Genomic DNA, 13876 nt, shown 5'->3' with positions numbered 1-13876 from the left:
TCTCTCACCCTCATCTGTCTACGTCTATCCCTTGCTGCCTGCCTCTCTCCGTCTCTCCATCCCCTACGTGCTGTTTGCAAAGCTTTGCTAAATCCTGACTCATCGCAGCTCTGGGTCACATGCTGCTGTCCCGGCCCTATCAGGGGCGTCTCCATCCTGCTGCTGCCGCCGCCGTTGGCTTAGAGGACACATCATCTCCCCTTGAGGTCCTGCATCCCTCCTCAGCCTCGTCCTCTCTCCTTTCTACCAGCACTTTCTCAATCTCTCGTCCACCCCTGCCCTCGGAAGGTAAGTGTCTCCCCACGGCCAGCACACCCCTCACTGCCTGCGTGTTTCTGCTGCCCACCTTGTGCCCTCCAAGCCCCACACGCACTTTGGGGTCCCTCCGGAGAAGGACCACGGTGAGCGGCATTAACAACTCAGCTCCCCTCACTCCCTCCCCCTGCTCCTCCTACCTCGCTCTCCTCATCCCCATCCTTCTGAGTTTTCTTTCGTATTTTAATTTCAGGTACTCCCTCCTTCCCAAGCCCCCCCCTTTCCCCTGCCGGCAGTCATCATTTCAGACGTGAACCCAGGGAATAGCAGGAGGGGGGGCAACCAAGGAGGATAGGTGATGCTCCCAAGGGCACTGTCGGGAGGTGCTGCGGGATGGAGCTTTTCCCGGGGGAGGGGCTGCTAGTGGGGAGAAGGCAGCGCTCAGTCTGGGCACCGCTGGGGAGAGGATCCAGCCTCAGGGCGGACCAGCCCCCCCAGTCTCCCGAGGCGCTGACACAAACACGGGCGCTCAGGGAGAGGGAGGGAGAAGAGGGAAATGTTTTCCTGTTTGCACAGCCCCACACCACAGGGGAGGGGGAGAGCAGGGAGAGGAGGTGACAAGCAAGCAATAGCTGCATCAGTCACGACACTGCAGCAGTGCGGGCTTCCTGGGAGCAGTGCCCAGCCCGGGGGAATCGCAGCAGCACACGGGACTGGTGGCGGTGCCTTCGGGGAAAGGGCTTCACCGTGCTGGCCTGGCGGGGACCGGGAATTGCTGCCAGCGCCAGCTCCACAGGAAGGCATTGCAGCAGCACCAGCCTCCCAGCGTACGCTGCCCAGCCTCTGTTCACAGGAGCAGCACAGTCTCTCTCCTCTCTCTTCCTGGACGTGGTCTGTGGCTTCCCAGCTAGGGCTCTATCCCAATCCCTTATCCCAGCTTATCCGCCTCTGACCTCCTTTCAGGACAGTGCAGCTGATACCAGGGATTTCAGGGTGGTTCTGTTCAAAAGAGAGCAAACGCAGGGGACACAGGGCAGCAACTCAAGTGCAGAAAAGGGTTTAAAGGACTACAAGGGAGAGAAGATCATGTAAGTGATGGGGTGGGGCAGGCAAGGATTTGGGCTTGTCATTTGGCTTCCTCGGATCGGACTCCAAGAGGGGGATGTGACCACAGGGATGTGACCAGGGGCAACGTGACCAGATAAGCAGAGAGGCACAGCATCTGGCACGGGTGTGCTGTCAAAGATCACTTTAAGCGGGGTCCTGTCCCTCTGTACGCCGTGGAGGCTGTTGAGGCACGGCCAGGACACTGCTGCAAAGGAAGCTCACGGCTGGCTGTGCCGGCACGACTCTGGAGGAAGTTCCTGTGGCGTGTGCCAGATGGCGTGAGGAGCACTGCCAAAGCGGCTGATGGGGGATCCCAGCCCAGATGGACATGGTGGAGGGCCCTGTGCAGAGAGCCCTGGAGTTGCTGGCTGAAACTCCCCACATGAGAAGATCTGGCTGAAACTTCAGAGCAGCAGCACGATTTCCTCACACCCTCGTGATTTCCACCCACCCGGGGCAGTGGTGTTGAGTGCTGACTCTGGCTCCCCCATCCTGCTTCTCAGCTCCCCTCAGTGCTGTGATGTGCTGGTTCAAGCTCACTTTCCCCTGCCCCGATGCTGAGGCGCCGTGCTGGCTGCACCTCTGCTCACACACACCACGGGGAGGACCTGGCTGGGGCTCCATGGCTACTCTGGCCTCTGCCAGCCCTGCTCAGGGTTGAGGGAATCATCTGTGGGAGCCAGGGGAGGAGAACTTGGCAATGCTGGGAGCATGGGGAGACACACGCCTCATTGTAGCACCCTGGCAATGCACAGCCCCACAGCCAGGGGAGCAAGAAGGTGGCATGAGGGGAATGAGCTGTTTTGGAACCCCTAGAGAGCAAACTGCAGCAAGAGAGGCTCTTTCAAACAGCCATCATTACCCACCAGCATGTTTTCTCCTTCAGGTTTAACCAGGTGCCCCAAAGTGCTAGGCTTCCTCACCCGCTGCACCCAACAGAGATCCAGCCCAGCCTCATCTGCTTCCCTGCCTCAGGAATGGAGCGGAGGGTTGGCAGCTGGGCCAGCCCCCCCTCCCTTCAGAGCCCTCTTTGCCACGTCTGAGGCACCGTGGCCTTCGGCAAGATGGCTCCTCAGGCTGCCAGGCTCCACGGAGCTCCCGCCGCCGTGGCACAGCCTGACCCTGCAGCTCAGGGGGACACACAGGGAGGCTGAGCAGGGGCGGGCATGGCTGGGGTCTGGGACAGCCAGGCTGGGGTGGCTCTCTGGGTGGTGGGCTGCAGAGGGGCTGGGGGTCCCCCTGGCTGCCTGCCCCCCTGCCCTGCCCATCACGCTCGGCTGCCTCCCCATTCCCCACACAGGGACACAGCAGCCGCCTGCTGTCTGCCCTGGCAGGCGCTGTCCTCGCCTCCCGGCAAGGGGACAGGAGATGCCAGGAGCTGCTGGCCCGTCCTTGACACCAGAGCCACGGGCACCTCCCCGCTGCGCCAGCTGATCCCTCCCTCTCTACTGCCCAGGGTACCCTCCCCATCCCTGCCATCCGGGCTTGGATCAGGCGCTGGGCTGTGACGCAGGGAGAGAGGCAGAGTGCTCTCAGTTTGTCAGCTGCAGCAGAGGGACAGAGTAAATTCAAATAGATAGCCAATTCCTGGAAAAATGTTTGTAGATTCCTGTGGTCTGGGTGAATTTCTAAATTTCCTGGGGCAAATAGTTTTAGTGCAAATTTCTAAGATCATTTTTCCTTGAATTCCCTTCTCTCTATCAGTCTAGACATAGAAGGGGTGAGCAACCACATCCTGGAGTCTCTCAGAGCTGAACATATCCTGTTCTCTCTCTCCACAGACTCACCATGGCAGTTGAGAGGATCCATGCCCGTGAGATCCTGGACTCCCGTGGGAACCCCACGGTTGAGGTGGACCTCTACACACACAAAGGTATGTGGGTGAGGATAAGAGACGGAGGGCAAGCCCTGCCCACCCTGCAGAGCTGGTGCTGTGCGGCAGCCTGGCACGCCAGGAGCACGGAGGGTCCTCACTGGTGAGCCCCCAGCAGGCAACAAGCCAGGGGAGGAGGCAGAGACCAAAACTCTGCTCATGGCTGTGCTTGTGCCTGTGCTCAGCAGCTCTGCACATGTGCCGGGCAAATCACGGCAAGACAGCTGGCTGTCCTGTATGTGACCTGAGTTGTGCTTCTGCTTGTAGCAGGGACGGAAGGTCTTTTTATCATAATTGTCTGCACCTTCTCGTCATACCCCTGCTGCAGCTGTGCTTTTAGTCCTGGGGCATAGTAGAAGTTTGGGAGCACATCCATGGCCATGCTAATGGCAGGGGTAAAGCTTTGTTCCTGAGATCTCTGTGCAGCTATGTCCATGTGTGGTCTCAGCTGGAAGAGCTGCATTTGCTCTGGGCCCAAAACTACTTGGGCTAAGGGGTGAGGGGCAGTGAGAGGCCAGAGCAGACATGCAACCATTGTCTTCCTTCTTCAGTGAGGCAGAAACCTCAGTCTGAGGGGGAGGTAGCTGAGGGTGGCTGTGAATCAGGCTGCCTCTGGAACTAGGAGGAGGGCTGAGATCCAGATTTCCACCCATCACACACAGTTCTGGGATCAGTGTGAATCTCTGGGTGCCTGACATCCAGGTTCCTCAGCCTGGAAGCCCTGGGTGCATTTATTTCTGCTACTGAGGTGCTCCACCTCTGAGAATACCAGCCATGAGCAGTCAGCCAGTGAGGCCATCCATTTGCACAAGCAGTTGCTGCATCCTTTCCTATGAAAGCAAGGCAGAAGCAGGTGCGTGAGGGCTTTTCCTCTTCATTCTCTGCTTGTCTCACACCCTGATTTTGCTGTTTCCCAGGCATGTTTCGAGCAGCTGTCCCCAGTGGAGCATCCACTGGTATCTACGAGGCGCTGGAGCTGCGAGACAACGACAAGTCACGTTTCCTTGGAAAAGGTGGGGAGATGGCTGCTCCACAGCTCGTCCCCAGGGCTGCCTGTGTGTGGGGCTCTGCTGGAGGGTGCTGCCCTCCCACTGGTGTGACAGGGATGTGCCCCACTGCCCTCAGGGAGACCACAGTGGCACAGACCTAGCATAAAGTGAAAGATCAGGCCTCGACCTTCCCTTGCTGTTTCCCTCTCTCAGTCTATTGGTTCTTTCCCTCCCTCTTTCCATTCTTCTCTCTGCCTCACTCTTTCTCTCTCTCTCTTTCTTTCTCTGCCTTTTCCCTTCTTTAGGGGTCCTGCAGGCCGTGGATCATATCAACAGCACTGTCGCCCCAGCTCTCGTGGGCTCTGTAAGGATTTCTCTTTGTTCTCCCTCGTCCAATGCTTACTCTGGTCCGTCTCTGTCCCCGATCTCTGTCTCTGCCTCTCTTCATCTCACTGGGTTAACAGACACAGCGATGCTCTCTGTGAACCTGGGCACACTCCTCCTGCCCTCCATGCCTGTGTGTGTCCACAGCAATCTTTCCTCTGGGAGGAAAGGATTTAACTCTTCCTGGCCCACCGCAGCGTCTGTGCAGCCTAACTAGTCCCCTCGGTGCTCCCTGTAGAGCTCGCTCCCTCTTTCAGCTGTGCTCCCCCTCAAGCACCGAATCACATCCACCTGTCTGTGGCCTCATCCTGGTGGGATGAGCAATGGTTGTATCGTGCAGGGTCTGGCACAGCCCTGCAGAGCAGTGGTGTCACATTGCAGCCTGTTTGCACCTGAGGACCTGGAGCCTGCTTTGAGGAGAGCTGAGCTGAAGCCCCATATTACACGCCATGTAGCCCATGGTTGGTTCTGGCCGAGAGCCCAGTTCTCTCTACCCCTGAAAAATTCCCAGCATGGTGGAGGGCTGCCTGTGTTGGGTCTAACCTTGCTCTCCACCTCACTCCTGGGGACGGCTCCATCCAGTCTACATTCGCTTGCTTGAGGTTGAGCATGGTCTGTTGTTCTGCCTAGCTTCTGTGTGACCACAGCACCACAAAGCTCCCTGGAAGCTGCCAAAAGGCTGGGTAAATCCCAAGGGAGTCCTGTGTCCCCAGCAATGCCTGGCCTTGCCTGGGCTGCAGCTGACCCCCTCTCCACCATGGGTACATCTACACTGCACTGCAGCAACACCATCAGGGTTACCTAACCTGACTAAATGCCAAGGCACCAGTTTCCAGAGCTTTGTGTGTATATGTTCCCCCACAAGCTGAAAAGGTCCTTGTACTCCCGGCTTCTCCATCAATGCCTCCTTACCTGCACACCAGAGCCAGAAGCTCTTCCAATTGTCCCCTTCTCATGAGCTGCTTCTTTCTTGCAGGGCCTCTCTGTTGTGGATCAAGAGAAGATAGACAATCTGATGCTTGAGATGGACGGCACAGAGAACAAATGTAATTCATCCCTCTTTTTGGCCGGGAAATTACGAGCATGGGAGGCTGCAGGGCTGGATTGGGGGGCACTGTCCAAGCTGTGGTGAGCCCGAGGTTGGGCTGGCAAGGGCACACACTGGGCAGGATGTTGCCACTGAAAAGTCATTCTCCTCCTTTGCCCACAGCCAAGTTTGGTGCCAACGCTATCCTGGGAGTTTCGCTGGCCGTGTGCAAGGCAGGAGCTGCAGAGAAGGATGTGCCCCTGTACCGGCACATTGCTGACCTGGCCGGAAACTCTGACCTCATCCTTCCTGTGCCAGTAAGGCTCCTCTGTCCCTGACATCACCTTCAGAAACTCCAAAAGGGTGCAGTTTCCAAAAGAAACTTCAAAGGTGTTGGGAGGTAGCTAAGGAAGGGATATGGGATTGAAACATCAGCTGAGTGCACTGTACTCGTCAGGGAAGCAAACCAAGGCCCTAGATTTGTCAAGTTTCAATTGGAAAAAAGGATACAGTGGAGGTTGTGATGGGGGGCTGATCTCAGTCTTAGCACAAGAGACAGAGGGCATCACGTGAACCCTCTGAGGCACAGTTCAAAACAAGGGCATATGGGTCTTCACACCAGGGGAAGCTGCCTTGAGAAACTCTTTCACAAAGGGAGTTGTGGATGCTAAAATTTTCTGAGGGTCAAGAAGAAAGGTTCTGGAAGAGAGACTGACAGCATTGTTGTTACAGATAAACAGAGCATAGATAAACACACATAGCTCAGGAGATCTCTGAGAGGGAAACAGGTGGGAAAATCCTCCCTAACCATGTGCTTTGAGCCACTACTGGAAGGAAGACTCCAGACTTATGTGCCTTTGGTCTGATGGTTGTAGCTGATGTGCTTATGTTACCCTGTGGGATGTGGCATGAACAGGTATGGTGACACATCTGAGAGACACCTCTCAGGGGTGCCAAGACTGGTTCCTTCAGCTCTGCCTTTCTTATGGACTCTTCCAGGCTTTCAACGTGATCAATGGAGGTTCCCATGCAGGCAACAAACTGGCCATGCAGGAGTTCATGATCCTGCCCGTGGGAGCCGAAAGCTTCCGCGATGCCATGCGCATCGGGGCTGAAGTCTATCACAACCTCAAGAGCGTCATCAAGGAGAAGTATGGCAAAGATGCTACCAATGTGGGTGATGAGGGAGGCTTTGCCCCCAACATCCTGGAAAACAGCGAAGGTGAGAGCCCTACAGAGATGGGGTACCCCTGCAATAGTATGGGTTCCCATGCCCAGCTCACAGCATTCCCCAGACTGATTTAAAAGATGATGCCTCAGTGTCATTGACCTCCTGTGTTAGGTAATGTTTCTAGGCTCCTTCTCCTTGGGGTGGCCTTGATCTGTCACAGCCTCTCCATACAAACCTTTTATGCTTGTGCGCACTTTTACAAGGCCTTCCACAAACTTGTCTTTGAGCTGTGGAACTGCATTTTAATTCCTCCTTGTCCCTTCGGATACAGCCCCTACAGCTCCTTGGCATGTTTCTGTTGCGTTCTGGGCTCTCTTCTACTTCTCCATCACACCACCAGACTCTTAGTGGCTCCAGGGACCTTCCCACAGGAGGCTCCCACTAAAAGGCAGAGCTCCCTGCATGGGCTGACTCTCCTGGCTGCAATTCTCCCCTCAGCTCTGGAGCTGCTCAAGGAGGCTATTGACAAGGCGGGCTACACTGACAAGATCGTCATCGGTATGGATGTGGCAGCCTCCGAGTTCTACCGTGATGGCAAATACGACCTGGACTTCAAGTCCCCCGATGACCCAAGCCGCTACATTTCTGGAGATGAGCTGGGAGACCTCTACCAAAGCTTTGTACGGGATTACCCAGGTGAGCTGTCTTGCGGGGCTGTAGGGAATCAGCGCTCGGGCTGCACAAACCCTCTGCGGTTTTGGGGTGGGAAGGGAGGCAGCTTCGACTCGTGCCTCTTTGGTTGTCCTTCCAGTGGTCTCCATTGAGGACCCCTTTGACCAAGATGACTGGGAGGCCTGGACTAAGTTCACCGCCAATGTGGGGATTCAGATAGTGGGAGATGACCTGACAGTGACAAACCCCAAGCGCATCGAGCGAGCTGTTGAAGAGAAAGCCTGCAACTGCCTCCTGCTCAAAGTCAACCAGATTGGATCTGTCACAGAGGCCATCCAAGCGTAAGTCCAGCCCACTGCCCTTGTTGTCCTGTGAATGGGTTGGTGATGAGCCACAGCCAGGTGTCACGCTGTGCACTGGGTGAACAGACTTGTGTATCAACCAAAGTGTAGGATGCTGAGAGTGGGAACAGAGTGCGCCTGAATCTTCCCCTATGCAGGTGGTAATTGTAGGAGTAGGAACTACTGACTGCATTTCTCACTCCTTGCAGCTGCAAGCTGGCCCAGGAGAATGGATGGGGTGTGATGGTGAGCCACCGATCTGGAGAGACTGAAGACACCTTCATCGCTGATCTGGTTGTAGGACTGTGCACTGGGCAGGTAGGTGAGATCCAGGCCATGCACAGGCCTGGAGGAAATCAAAGGGCTGTCAAAACAGAATCCCCTGCCCTGACATGGGAAACTGGTACAAGTCATAACAGTGTCTTACAGTGTTTGCTTTGGGAAATGCTTTACAGATAAAGACGGGTGCTCCCTGCAGGTCTGAACGCCTGGCTAAATACAACCAGCTCATGAGGTAAGGGGCTCCAGGGGTGGGAATGCACAAGAGAGAATAGGGGAGTGACCAACTGGGTGGAAGAAGCTGAAAGATCAAGGGTAGATGGGGCTCGTGGGTGAAATGCTACAAAGACAAGGCACAGAGATGACAGTAGGATCCTAGGGAGACCTCTGGGGTGGACTCCTTTCCTCCTCCTTGGCATGAGGGTGCAGCCCTGCAGTCGCAGCAGCTGGCAGGAGCTCAGCTCCTCGGGCACATGTCAGCTTCCTGCTGATGATCTGCCTCTCTGGTGCCATGGTGCCTCCAATGCTCCCTCACTACAAGGACCTGATGTGCGCTGTTTCTCTCCTGCAGGATTGAGGAAGAGCTTGGCGATGAAGCACGCTTCGCCGGACACAACTTTCGCAACCCAAGTGTTCTTTGAACATTGTCCCCAGGGCACAGCCACCCTGCTGCTCTTTCCCACCTCACAGACTCTGAACCCCCCTTTCCCTCCACTGCTCCCTTTTTTGCTCTTTCTCCCCACTCTGTCACCTGGTTTCCTCTCACCTCGAAACCCTTCGAGTTCAGGTGTCCCTGGCTAGATGTACCCAGGTGAAGGATGAGAGAGCGGCCTCCACCCTGTCCCTTGCTGTGGGGTCATAAGCATTCCTGGACCTAGGCATTGTGTGTCTCTGTTGTTTGTGCAGGGCCACGCCTGGGCCGCTCTGCTCACGTGTCCGAGCACGGGAGCGTTGCCCAGCGCGTCCCCTCGTGCGCCGAAGCATGTGCGGTGGCCATCTGTGCGCCGGCCGGTGCGCTCGGACACCGCTGCACCTGTGGCCGCGTCCGGCCGAGCGCTGCCGGCGGCTCGCTCTCGTTGTGCATGTGTGTCGGTGTGTGTACGTGTCCTGGCCCACGGCATGGTCCCCGTGCCCCGGGCATGTGTCTGCGCTGAGCCCCGCTGGGACGTGCGCGCCCCTCGCCTCCACGCCGGCAGTGTCGTGTTGGGCTGTGCTGTGTTGGGCTGTGCTTGCCCGGAGCTTAGCGTTGAAGTGCACTGCTGTCCCACACTGGGTGTGCGTGTGTGTGCGTGCTGTCAGTCTCTGGCTCAGCACATAGTACTGTGGGGCAATGTATTAAAGCACATCCGTAAACTAACCCATGCTCTCATTTGCTTCTCGTGACCTTTTTCTCTCTGTTCTCTTCCCTCTTGCACTCCTTCACCCTCCCCTCTGCCCATGATGTCTGCTTCACCTTCTGGACAGCCCATGCTCAGCTGAGCAACAGACAAACTACAGATCCCTAAACTCTATTAAAATGTATTTCACACCTGAGTTACCTGACTTGGCCTGATGTTTATCTCTAGTTGCCAGTGTTTGGGAAGTGGGGATGTTTTGCCACCAGAGCAGGAGATGCTCACACAGAAAGGTAAAAAAAAAAAGCAGAGGGGACTGGCAAGGGGAAGAAAAGGCCCAGCTCCCCTCACCTCCTTTCAGAGCTTTGTCCCACAGCCAGAGTGCTCTGTTGGCCACCAGCCGGGAAACATCAAAGGGAAGGCATGTGTGATGACTCGCCCCTGTCATCTTCACCACACCGTGTTGCACAGAGATCTGCTGTGCAGGGATTTCAATCGTGCCGTCCACTGATGGAAACACCTCAGGGTGGGCCCCCAGCCGTCTGTCTGCTGGACTCAGATGATGGCAGACAGAAACGGCAAGTCTTTGAGAGAGAAAATGCTGATTGTCCTCCCCGAAAAGGGGCTTGTAGAGCAGTGACTGGAGGCATAGGTGGGATGGGTAGTCTCTGTCAGCTCCATCTGGTTTCACAGGGGCAGCTCAGCAGTACTTGGGAAAGGCGGGCGTGCTCCAGCCAGCGCCCCAGTGGGCTGGGTGCCAGCAAACCCCAGCGCCTGCTCATCAAACAGCTTTGTTCTGGACTGACTCGAAGGCGGGGGGTTGGGGGGCTACTGTGAGAAATCCAGCTGGTGAAGAAATGATAAAACCACCTTGCCCACCATTATATTCAGGTCAGTAGCCCTACCACGTTCTTGGGCACACTCAGCTCCCGCCCCACTTCCCTACAGAAAGTTTCCAGACCCTTGCTTAACTCTAGTCATTTGTTTCTGAGGTTGCTCAGCAAGTCCCAATCCCCCTTGATTTTGTCCTAATGTAGACTTGAAAATCCAAAGACAAAACTTTAAACACTGACATTTCACTGCTGATCCTTTACTAAACAGCATACTTACTAAACTAAGTCCAAGAAGGGAAGACAAAGACTTTGGCACACATGCCCAGAACTGAGAAGAGAGTGGGAGGGAGAATGTGAGGGCAGAGACAGGATTGGTTTCCAGGGCATCACCAGTGCACACAACACGCATCTCAGTGGCAGCGAGTAGCGTGTGCCCCGGCTGCAGCCCGGCTCTCGCCCGTGCTCTCTGGGAGCTGTAGTCCGGGTGCCGCGGAGGGAAGGCTCTGCTCCATCTTCCCCCGCGTCCCCCTCGGCGGCACCCGGCGCCCCGCGGGCTCCCATGGGCGCCCCCAGCCCTCCCCCACAGTCATGTCTCCCGCAAAAGCGGCTGTGTGCGTGACACCGCTGTTTTCCTGAAAGAATGCGCATTTTGGGTACAGGCAGTGGGCTGTCTTTTCCCGTTGTACACCTCACTGCTCCTTTGTTTTAGATACTGGGATTTTGTGAACGGTATGGCTACTGCTTAGCAATCAGGGCAGTGTTTTTGCAAAAAAACCAAACAACTTTATCTTTCATATTCCCAAGAGCATCTCCCACCCCCACCCCACACCCCTCCCATTTGTCTTTTTCTGTGCAAGAAAGGCAATTAAGTGCTCAAAGTAGTTGGGTTGCCCGTTTAAATGCAGGCAGGCTGCAACAGCAGGGAAGTGGTGTACGTGTCCCTACAGTGTGGGAAGAATTTGCTACGCAAGAGTTTCTGCCAGCGAGGCATCACCATGTTCCTGTGTGAGGGAAGGTGCGTGAAAGCCCTGAGGAGACGGGAACACATCGAGAAAGCCCTGAGGGGATGGGAATACATCCCACCATAGCAGCACCTCACCTTGGTGCCTTTCTTACATCAAAAGAGTTTGTCACTGCTGGCACAACGTACAGAAGGAATACGTGATGCTGGCATGTTTGCCTGGGTCACTGCAAATACCTGTCCTCACCCAGAGCATCCTAAGATGCACATGCTGCTTTCCCTTTGGCTCGGTGGCAGACATTTGGTCCCAGTTTCTTTGTGGTAGAAATGTCCAGGCACTCGGCTGTTCCCGCACCTGAGTACTCCTGTTGTATAAGCTGATGTCTCCATCAGCTTGCTGTGCTGTAATGTGAATGCAGGCAGAGTGTGAGTAACACCACGGGCATGGGCTGGCAATGTGACGCTATCTGTGAAATATATCTGTGAAACATAGAAACATTGCTGGATTTGCTTTCTTTTACCTCTCAAATCATACTCTTTAAAATTTACATTTGCAGAGCAATGTACAGCTGTTAAAGGGATAATTTAACATTAGCTGCTGCCTCTTCCCCCCCCCTTCCCCCTCCAAAGCCTGCAGAATTTTTCTTTTTTTTCTAAATACGTGTGTGCACCCATAAATGAGCTGCAAGGGGAGATGTCACTTAATTAGGCTTGTTGTAAAGTGCAGAGAAAAGCCTTAATAATGAAGAACTACTGAATTTCTCTAGTATGTTCTCATCTGTCTCAAGAACAGTGGGATTTTGTCCAAGCTTGGGAAACCAATATCTTTCATCTAGGAGGCTGTCAGGGATGCTGTCTTGATGAACACCTGACAAGAAGTCCAAAAATTTGGGTGCTAGGTAAATCCTATGAGGTGCTGTGCAGCTTAATCAAAAGAAGAGTATTTGGCTCTGCTGCTGGCAGACTAAATACAGACAGCTCGGACAGGCTGGCAGGAGGACATTACGAAGCTCTCCCTCTAGGCAGAGATCAGCATACGAGAGCATTGTGTATCTCAGTGTGGAAGCAGCTATAACTTGCTTCCTTACTCCTTCCATCAAGGAGACTGCTGTATGCTGTGGGTCAAAAGGGAAGTGGGGCTCCATGAATTTTTAGAGTAAGAGTTTCACAGGAAGATTGAGATGAGATGTTTGGAGGTCTAGACTTCAAACCCCTGCTAACAGCAGGGCTAGCTCCAGAGCTATATGAGGCTGCTTGGGGCCTTGGCCAGGCAGTTTCTGACTGTCTCAAGGTGGTGAGATTCTCCAACCCCTACTTAAACCTGTGTCAGTGCTAAACTATCTTTAAGGAAGGAGGTTTTCCCTTTATCTAGTCACAGTTTCCTTTCCTGCAGATTTCATAGGCATTTCACTGTGTATCTGTCAGAAGAACTTGGCTCTCATTTCTCTGTAGCCCTCCACACCAAAGGAAAAAACGAGAAGCTGAAGAGTGTAATTGGTTACCTCCTAACTCTACTCCAGGCTGAAAGAAACAGATCTTTCAGCCTCTCCTTGTATGCCACGAGCTCCAGCACCCCACTTATCTCATTCCCTCCCCCACAGGACTATCACCACCTCTCTTCTGCTGTGTTTCCCTAAGAAGGCTACATCCCAGCCAGGGCCTCTCGTTTTGCAGGCAGCTGTTTGTCCCCTGGTAGAACTGGAAAGCAGTGGGATGATGTGGCTGGAGAGATCTAGAGGTGGCGTGTCCTATCTCCCTAATGTGAGGGAGGACCAGCTACACCCCAGGAAGTTTGGTATCTGCTTGCTGAGCCTCCTAGCTGGCTCACAGACTCCCCAGGTCGTATATCCATCCTGAAGAGACACAGCTATAATGTTCCTCGTTTGCTCAAGGTTTGCCCAATCTATTGATTTCAAAGGTGAGATAATTTTGTTTCCCATGTTCTGCAGCCAGCCCACCTTGGTCTTGCTGCACGAGCACACACAACCACTCATGGCTCTTGTCTATTTTCCACCTACGCTTACCACCCTGAAACAGAGCAGAGTGTGGCTTGACCTAGCAGCAATTTGGCTGTGAGCGTTTAAGAGTGGGGAAAAGGAATGGTTGCCCTGCTCCTGCTTCTCTTTTGAATCACCTCTGATGCCTCTTCTGATGCCTAAACTAAGGGTGCAGGCCATCTTTGGCTGGCTTCTTGGAATAAACCTAAACCTAGTAAGATTTTCATAAGGTATTGGAGTCTTTGCCTCTTCACTTATTGAAATAACAAATGACATTAAAATCTTGATAATGAATTTAACATTTAAGTCATGGTTTTGAACTGAAGCAACTGACCTGGTTATGGAAGATGATGACATGAAAACCATTTGGGGCTTGACATTGTGGTTATATAAACTTGGTGCCACCCGTTACTCATCCAGAAGATCTCCGCAATTCCAACCACTGTAGCTGCCACAGAGGCTCTTCCTCAAACCACAAACCTTAGGGATCTGGGTATTTTGTTTAGCATCCAGAGAACAAGGATATCGACAAGCTCTTCCTCCTTCATGAATCATCACTTTGGCCTCTAAGGGTCAGATGTGCTGTGAGCTCGGGACGCAAGGCTGTCAGCTCCTAAAGGCGACAGTTTGAAGCAGCCGTGACAACCGCAAAC

The 13876-nt window shown here is 54.2% G+C and overlaps 1 protein-coding gene across 2 annotated transcripts; it reads left to right on the top strand.

Moving 5' to 3' along the window:
* The first annotated feature begins 135 nt into the window (after window positions 1-135).
* ENO2 (enolase 2) lies at window positions 136-9619 on the top strand. 2 transcript variants are annotated; one of them, XM_063393472.1, is made up of 11 exons: window positions 136-288; window positions 3144-3235; window positions 4153-4248; window positions 5585-5654; window positions 5819-5952; window positions 6635-6857; window positions 7305-7502; window positions 7618-7819; window positions 8029-8137; window positions 8275-8333; window positions 8670-9619. In XM_063393472.1, the coding sequence occupies exons 2-11, from the start codon at window positions 3170-3172 to the stop codon at window positions 8737-8739; spliced, it is 1227 nt and encodes a 408-aa protein (XP_063249542.1). In that variant the 5' UTR covers window positions 136-288; window positions 3144-3169; the 3' UTR covers window positions 8740-9619. The 2 variants fall into 2 exon arrangements, with proteins under 2 accessions (XP_063249542.1, XP_063249543.1); XM_063393473.1 differs by lacking the exon at window positions 136-288 and adding an exon at window positions 4530-4588 and having other exon boundaries at window positions 3151-3235.
* The last annotated feature ends 4257 nt before the right edge of the window (window positions 9620-13876 follow it).

The sequence above is a fragment of the Prinia subflava genome, chromosome 3 (genome assembly GCF_021018805.1).
Source record: "Prinia subflava isolate CZ2003 ecotype Zambia chromosome 3, Cam_Psub_1.2, whole genome shotgun sequence".
NCBI classification, from domain to species: Eukaryota; Metazoa; Chordata; class Aves; order Passeriformes; family Cisticolidae; genus Prinia; species Prinia subflava.
The sequence above is the reverse complement of the archived record's forward strand: the minus strand, read 5'-3'. Positions and strand labels throughout refer to the sequence as shown.